The sequence below is a fragment of the Octodon degus genome, unplaced genomic scaffold (genome assembly GCF_000260255.1).
Source record: "Octodon degus isolate 3935 unplaced genomic scaffold, OctDeg1.0 scaffold00113, whole genome shotgun sequence".
NCBI lineage: Eukaryota > Metazoa > Chordata > Mammalia > Rodentia > Octodontidae > Octodon > Octodon degus.
Genome location: NW_004524689.1, coordinates 2,062,690 through 2,070,850, shown reverse-complemented (window position 1 = coordinate 2,070,850; position 8,161 = coordinate 2,062,690). Strand labels below are relative to the sequence as shown.

Below are 8,161 nucleotides of genomic sequence, written 5' to 3'. Positions count from 1 at the left end.
TGCAGCTTCAGTGGATGCTAGGATGCAAAGGGAGCACAAGGCGCAAGGTACCAAAGCACAAAGAGCAGGGACGAAAACACACACAAGAGACACCAAGCACAGGACCTCAGATGGACACGTAAACAAGCATGGTGGCGCAGGCCTGTCATTCCAGCCCTCAGAAGGCTGCGGCAGTAGAACCGCCATGAGTTCAAGGACAGTCTGGGCTGTAAATCGAGACCCTGTCTGAACCCCTCCCTCCCCCAAAAAGTGGACAGTGGCAAGGATGGCTGAGGTGAAAGGGCAGAGGAGTGGACAGTACAGCAGGACAGACGGCAGACCCTGCCCACAGGACAAGGAGTCCACAGGTCATGGTGCTCAGTCTTTGGCAGCAGGGGGCCTGCACCTACCTCTCAGAGCCGCCTCGCAGTCCTCCCCAATCCCAGCACCACCCCCACCCTCTGCCAGGCCTCCTCTCCAGACAGGTAGTGCCCCATGCACAGGGACAAACGACCCGCGTGCTCACCAGGGCACCCCCGACCGCCACACTGCAGGAAGCAGAGATGCCCTCAGTTCCCCTGAGCCTGCGGCTGGCGTTCTCTTCCATGATTCATTTTCTCACTCGCAGCTGGCATGACGCTCGGAACCCCCACCCACAGCGGCAGCAGACACCAGAGTCTACAACTTTCTCACAAATGCAGTACAACTGTTTTTAATTAAAACCTGATAAACATCACTGGATAACCGAGCAACAAAAGCACGTGTTTCAGGAGACAGCATCACTCTGCTCTCCTGTGCCTCTTGCTGCCACTGTCCTGTCTCAGGTTGGCTCACTTTCTCGTGGGTCCAGAGCAGTGTCCCCACCCCGATGGACCACGTCTCGTGGGCCCAGAGCAGTGTTCCCGCCCCAATGGACCACAAGGGAGCCCCATGTAAGAAGGGGGCTCACAAATCAGCAGAGAAAAGGCAGATGGAAGTTCACAACGAGCAGGTCGGGAAGGTTGCCTCAACACACAGACAGCAGCAGGGGCGTCGTGTCGTGTCCTGACAGACATCGGAGGCCCGAAGCCAAGCCAGTGGAATCGCTACAGAGAAACAAGACCAAGAACTCCACAGAAAGGGAGCTAAGGGAGACCACATACGGCCCCGATGGCCAGGAAGCAGGAAGGAGACGCACTAACCAGGACCGCAACTCTACAGCCAGGGACGGGCTCGTCATGTGCAGACTTCAACATCTCGGAAAAGCAGTGACACCAAGTGGCGTCGAGGACGTGGAGCACCAGTGAGTGTGTTCCCTGGGGCATCCTAGAGACGCCCTGGCAGTGCTCCCCAGAGGGACCCAGGTGTCCCAAAGACCCAGCACTTTCCTGGGTCTTTCAGAGTCCACAGGGACTCGGGGTCAACATGGGAGCAGCATTCCCATGCTGGAACTGCCAGTCCTGGGCCCTGCGCAAGGTCAAGTGGGCCAAGTCTGCACCGTTGCCAGCCCCAGTGTCACATGTGCCGAGCTCCCTGGAGCAGGGCCCAGGGACGACAGTGGGCATACACAGTGCCCCAAGGCCCAACTGCAAGGGAACTGAAGGAACCACGCCAGCCCGCACCGGAATTACCCCGCACTGTGGAGATGAACAAGTGTGTCCCCTGAGCACAGGGCGGGGTCAAGTGGGACGCTTCCCTGAGTGCACACTGCAGGCACAAAATGGGTCAGAAGGACCCACAGCTTGCCCTGCAGGTGGAAGCGGGTCAAGTACAGAAAAGGCGGATACCGGCTCTTCACTGCGATGCCCACTTACTCCAAAACGCCTCATTTCAAAAACACTTGACAGTGGAATATGTGCTTCCCTGGCAAGCACAGGGCCTGAGTTCAATCCCCGGTTCCGCAAAAAGAAAAAAAAAAAAGAAAACAAATAATTTGGGGCCGGGGAGATGGCTCAGTGAAATATGTGCTTCCCTGGCAAGCACAGGGCCTGAGTTCAATCCCCGGTTCCGCAAAAGAAAAAAAAAAAGAACTCTTGAAGATCTGCCGCCCTAAAGCAAGGTCCACACGTGGCAATACTGAAGAGAAAGCCGTAGTTAAAGAAGGGAAAGTCATGCTGGAGAGACTGACGAGTCCACCCAGTTCACACAGAGCTTCCACAGCACCACAGCTGGCCCGCAAGTCCCCACGTTCTGTCTACAGCATGCAGATCTAAAACATGCCCACGTCACCTGTGTTCAGAGACGGGGCATCTGGAGGGGGACAGGGTCACAGGGCACTCTGCTCACCCTAGCGTCCACCCAGTGAGTGTGTGACGAGGGTTGGCCTCGATAAGGAGACAGTCGCAAGTACAGCCTAAGAGGCCAGAAGCTCGTCCCCGGCTCCTCCCTCTCCTTCTCGACTGCCACAGGCCCTTCTACCAGCTGGCTTCTCCGTGGAGCTAGCTGACCACAGACAACCCTGTGAGACCACAGGCCAAAAGAACCTTTCTGCCGTAAGCCACCGGCACCAGGTGGTTTATCCCACTGACAGGAAAGCAAAGTACAGCCAGTGCCCCCCCCACCCCGGCTCCTCAGGCTCAGGCTAGTGGCGTGCAGCCTCTGACCACCTGGCAATGGCACTTGGGGGGCCAGGCCCCTCGCTACGGGCAAGGCTCACTGCCTCACTTCATGCAGAGGAACTAGAGGGCTGGAGGACAGCAGGGTGTCAAGCACGTCCCACCAGGCACCCTCCCTAAGCAGGAGCACACACGGGCATAGCCCGGGAGCTGCCCAGCAGGCTGGCAGGGTAGGACCCTGCCGCTGCAGGTCTGGTCTGGGAGCCGGGGTCTGTCTGGCACCAGGCGCTGGGCAGCCAGGGTCCCCGAGAAGCACACTCACATGTGGTCGAGATTCCACGTGCTGAAGAGGATCCGACTCTCCCGGTTGCTGTAGGGGTTGATGGAGTGCTTCGAGGCACAGTCCTCCAAGTCAAAAGGACCCTGTGTGACAGCAGACAGGAAAGGTGGGGTGTAGGGCTCCACTGGCCCCCCTGTGGGCGGGTCCACTGAGCAGCGACACCCCAGGCACCAGTCCCTGAAAATGGTGCTACTGGGACAGAGTGGGAGTCCAGGGATTCTGCCTGTGGAATCTTTGCCCGGCTGTGTTCTGGGACCCAGGAGAGCACTTAGTCACTGTCACTGTTAGTCACGACAGCATCCTGACCAGACACCTCCACCACCCATGGACGACACCCTTCAGTGGGCACCAGGGCGCTCTCCACCACAGCCCCACCTCCGAGACACTCCACAGAGAAGGCGCTGGCTGGCAGGGCCCACAGCCACCAAGTGCAGGCTGGAGCCACGGACTGTCCACTCCACATGGCTCTCAGGTATCTCCCCGTCACCCGCACAGGCTGGGGCAGCTCACTAAGCTGGCCCAGTCTCTCGGCCAGCACTCCTCACTACTACGTGTCTATGGAGATGTGCTGAGTGGCTCCGTCTACCACCCAGGGTCCCCCTTGGCACCACAGCATGAAGCCACTGTTTCCGCATCCTTTCCACTGGCACCTCCTGTGGGCAGGCAAAGGTGCTGTGCCTCTCAGTGTCCCCTCAGTGCCTGGTGAAGGGAAGGTCCCCAGTGAGTGGCCCAGTGAGCTCGCTGAAAGCTTGAAAGTGAGGTGAATCGGCAATGAGGATTTTATAAGGGCAGAGTCCACTGCGCAGAGAAGAAATGGCCAGCAGTGGCTGCAAGTGCTGGAGGCCACTAGAAGCCACCCCTGACACCAGGCCCTGCTGCCTGAACCACCAGGAAGGCCCAGTGGGGGGCACTGGCAATGCACCTGCACTTTCAGGTGGCCAGAGGTGCCCTGCATTGGTCCCACACCTCAGGGAGCAGGGCCAGGCCAGGCCCAGGTACCATCCCTGCCCGAGGCTGAAGCACAGCTGATGCCTGGCAGAAGGAAAGCTCAGGCAGCGAGGGCCTCGCTCCGCCTCCCGTCAACATGGTGCCCCATGTGCTGTTCACACATGCAGGACAGCAGGTCCCCAGGGGTCCCCGGCCACCCAGAGCACTGTTTCTGGCTGTGCTCCTCCTGGAAGCCAAGCTCAACTAGCGCTACCCACATCAGCGGGGAACGAAGCAGGGTCCTGATGGCGCCTGTCACAAAGGAGCCTCCCAGGCCCGGGGCATCCCTGCACGCTGCAGAGCCCATACTCCTGTGCTGGGTGCGGGCGCCCAGCCTCCAGGGACACCCAGACCAAGAGCTGAGTGCCTTTCCCACCTCGCCCAGAGGGTGGGCCCTGCAGGCCACCTGGGAGCGCCGGGGCAAGAAGCACTGCTCACCTGGCAGGAAAACCACCCCTCCGGCGTGCACAGGCGGCCACCGGCCTCTGCGGCTCTGTCAAAGTAGCTGCCGTGGTACTGCGCAGCCTTGAGCTTCTGACACATGTGGCCAAGGACACGCAGGTACTCCTCCCGAGCTCCCGTGGCCACCTCAGAGGCGTAGGTGCTCACCTGGGAAAGGGTGACACCGCTGAGCCTAGGCCCAGGCCACAGCCGGTGTGGGGATCCCAGCCAAGGGCCTGCATGCCCTCCAGACCCTGCCTGGGCCTGTGGTCAGAGGTCTAAGCCCCTGAGCTACAGCAACGCCAGGCAGCAGGCAGGTCAGAGCCAGCGAGGCCACAAAGGCTGCAGGCGACAGGAAGGCCCAGCCTGTGTTGCTGGGGTAGTGGGGGGCCGGAACAGGGGGTGCGCGGTGAGTCGCTACAGGGCACCAGGGCAGGGCACCCAGTGGCACGCCCAGTCATCTTTTGGAGGGGGCACACAGAGGGCAGGCAGCAGCACACCACCACCCTGCCACCTCTAGGGGAAAGCAGGGGCTCAGGGAAGCAGGCCAGACTCAACAGAGCCCTCCCCCTGCTGCTGTCAAAGGGAGACCACAGAGCCTCAGACTGGCTCCGCCTCTAGATCTAGGAGGAAGGGCAAGGTTAGCTGCCAGGGGAGGGCAGGTGCAGGGCCTGGAGCCTGAGCTGCAGGACCTTGGGCCTCTGCGAGCTTTAGTCTCAGATGGGCAAAGTGATGAATGCAAGCACTGGACACGCTCTGGGCCCACCTGGGTGCCAGGCGCCAGCACTGCCCAGGAGGAAGCTGGAGAGGGCATGTGGATGCAGAAGTGCCACCCTCCCTGCCCTTCTCAGCAGGAGGAACAGGCAAGCACAGCGTGACAGAGGCAAAACGACCATGTTCCAGGAATGCTGGGTCGAGCACATAGCCTGAGAGGCCTCTCTGGGGCAGCAAGGACAAGGCTCAGACACCAGCCACCAAGGGCCATCAGCAGGACAGTGACACCAAGGATGCACGCTTGTGCCCAGTTCTCCCCATATAAACTGAAGCGCCGCCTGAGGAATGTACCTGGTCAGGGTACAGGGTGAGGAAATAACCACTGCGCAGTCTGCACCTGCACCGCTAGCTCTCATGCACCGAGGGGTGGGCTGCTGTCCCCGCCCACCCCTCTGTGGCCCTGTCTAGAGAACCTGAAGGAGCCACCCAGCAACCACTGCATGGAGCTCCTGGCCTTCAAGGGCCCTGCTCCCTGGGATGGGCCTCACTGGCTAGGTTTATGCAGTCCTGCCCTCATGTCCTGTCATCTGTGAGGAAAGCAAGTCAGAGATCACCTAAGGGCCACAGCCCACCACAGCCTCCACTGGTTGGCCAGCCTCAGTGTGCAGTGACACCTCCTCAGGAATGGACGCAGCTACCTAGGAATCAGCTCCACCCAGAGATCACCAGAGCCACCCACGTGGCACCCCACACAGCCACAGCAACCCCACTGTCAGATGCCCCTGCAGCCACGAATGCGTGACCACGGAGGTGTTGGCCAGAGAGAAGAGGACACAGAAAGTATCCCCACGACACAAGAAAGTGAAGACCAGTTCTCATGCAGGAGGAACCCCACCAAGAGGGAAGGGGAGGCCTCCACCAGGGGAGCGAGGCTATAGTCCAAAGGGACATCAGCTGAGTGGAACAGAGTGTCACCTCTTCTGGGGGCGGGGCTCACCGGTGCCAGCCAGGGTGGCTTCCTGCCTTCCCAGCCCACCCATAGCCTCACCTCTCTCAGGTAGCCCCGGATCCGGCTCTCACAGCTGTATCTCAGATAGCTGGACTTGTTCCTAAACCGGGACTCCAGGCCTGTCAGGAAGACCTCCAAGTCACAGGCCGGCCAGAAGGCATGGCCAGAGGCCAGGAGGACAGCGGACGGTGGTGGACAGTGACACGTAGGGATGCCATTTGGTATTCATGTCGGAGGCATACCAGACACCGCTGGAGACTTGTCCCTGGGTGGTCCCTCTGGCCCTTTCTACCAGGGTCGCCTCCAAATGGGTCCCAAGGCCAGACCAATGGCCTGAACACACATAGCATGCATCTACCAGAGTACCAAAAGATAAACAATGAGGCTCCATCCACATGGTAGAATATTACTCGGCCTTAAAAGAGGAATACAACTCCAGCTACTTATGAGGCTGAGGCAGGAGGACTGCAAATTCAAGCCCAGGCTAGGCCACTTAGACAGAACCCTGCTTTGAAGTAAAAAGGGCTGAGGCTATAGCTGAGTGGTGGGCCACACGGATGAGGTCCGAGGGCCTACTGTAGGTGGGAGCTCAGTGCTCCCAGAATCTGGTGTGCTGGCTTCCCCGCGGATACCAGGAAACAAACGTACTAAAAGCGGCACCCAGTCTCTGCTGACCCCCAGCCGCACCACGTACCCTCGAACCAGGGCGGGTCCTGGGCCCGTGTTTCAGCCTCAATGTTCTGGCTCGCGCTCTGCAGCAGGTCGGCCAGCAGCTTCTGCCGAAGCGGGGCTCGCTCATCCGCCAGCAGCTGCCGCGCAGCCTGGATGACGCCCAAGTGCGGCTCCTGAAACACGCTGAGGAAGCGACCAATGTCACTCACGTCTGCCACCAGCCAGGAAAAAACAAAAATGCATTCAGTCCAGGGAAGGCACACCCTGCCCTGCCCACCCAGGTCTACCCAGAGCCCAAGGGCCATGCCCAGACCCTGACGTCCAGCCCTTCTTCCGAAGCCAGTGGGCCTTGTGGTGCTGCGTCCCCGCCTCCCACCCCACGCAGCAGCAGCAGCAGCAGCAGCACATGCAGCAACATCACCCTCTGCTCAGAGGCCAGGTGACCTCCTGCGCAGGACTCGCTGATGTCCCCCACCCAAGGGCCCTTGCCCACGCGAGCAGAACTTGCTGTTCTGCTGATCTGAAGGTGAGACTCACAGGCTGGGCCTTGAATGCTGATGCCTCACACTCCCCACCTCGTCAGAGCAAGCGCCCAGGGAGAGCCTCACGCCAACCTCAGCTCAGCCCCTCAGGGACCAAAGGCCTGCCCCGCCCAGGCAGAGGCACAAAGCTTGGCTGCATCCCTACCTGCGAAACTGCAGCAGGCCCCACCCCAAGCTGGATTTGAAGAATTGAAAGAAGAAAAAAAAAAAAAAACAAAAACAGACAGACTGCAGCCACAGGAACATAATCTCAGAAGGCTGGAAGGCTAAGGCAAGAGGATCCCGAGTTCAAGCACGGCCTGGACAACTTGGGCACTAAGGAAGACATTGCCTCAAAGAAACAGGGAGAGGAAGAGATCAAGGATGGAGCTCAGAACGAAGGTCCTGGGTTCAACGGCCAGCACTGCAAAGACAGCCGACGGCCGGGCTGCGCTGCTGGGCAGGAGGCGCCGGCTGCGCGGACGGGCGCGGCCCGCGGCTCCGACCCCAGGCTTCTGCCCCCGGCGCGCGGGGTCTCCGCACTCACAGCCCCCCCAGGTCTGGCCGGCGGTGAGCAGCACGAGCTCGGCGTCGTCGGGCACGCCTGGGAAGTAGTCCTCGGTCACCTCCGTGCCGTCCTCGTACAGGCACAGCCGGGAGCCGCGCTCGGGGACCTGGGGGCGGGGCCCGGGCGTCACGGCAGGCCCGGGCGCCCCGCCCGCACCCCGAGAAGGCGGATCCCGGGGCGACGCGTCTCGGGCGCCCCTCGCGGGTTGAGAAAGCAGCCGGGGGAACCCGCGCACCTGGAAGCGCAAGCAGCCCTTGCGCAGCACCTCCTGGCAGGTGCGCCCCGCCACGCCGAACTTCCGCGCGCTGTGCAGGTCCCGCAGCCGGACGCTCTTGGGCTGGCGGAGCGCGGAGCACATCCTCGCGCCCGGCTAGTGCAAGGAGGAAACCCGGCGGG

At 61.0% G+C, this 8,161-nt stretch overlaps 2 protein-coding genes across 6 annotated transcripts in view; one reads left to right on the top strand and one right to left on the bottom strand.

The window, feature by feature from the left end:
- Positions 1-8,155, bottom strand: part of Dffb (DNA fragmentation factor subunit beta) — a 13,076-nt gene extending 4,921 nt beyond the window's left edge. Inside the window, exons 1-6 of one of the 3 annotated variants that reach the window (XM_023699430.1) lie at positions 8,001-8,155; positions 7,738-7,871; positions 6,699-6,955; positions 6,044-6,123; positions 4,279-4,449; positions 2,836-2,936 (exon numbers count right to left, since the gene is read on the bottom strand). In XM_023699430.1, coding sequence (XP_023555198.1) covers positions 2,836-2,936; positions 4,279-4,449; positions 6,044-6,123; positions 6,699-6,955; positions 7,738-7,871; positions 8,001-8,123 — 866 coding nt within the window. In that variant the 5' untranslated portion in view covers positions 8,124-8,155. The remainder of the gene's footprint in view (positions 1-2,835; positions 2,937-4,278; positions 4,450-6,043; positions 6,124-6,698; positions 6,956-7,737; positions 7,872-8,000) is intronic. The other 2 variants (XM_004639704.2, XM_023699429.1) reach the window with 2 other exon arrangements.
- The window catches only part of Cep104 (centrosomal protein 104), a 34,412-nt gene continuing 27,114 nt past the window's right edge, over positions 864-8,161 (top strand). For all 3 annotated transcript variants that reach the window (XM_023699425.1, XM_023699424.1, XM_023699426.1), the window contains exon 1: positions 864-1,350. The gene's annotated coding sequence lies outside the window, so the exon portion shown is untranslated. The remainder of the gene's footprint in view (positions 1,351-8,161) is intronic.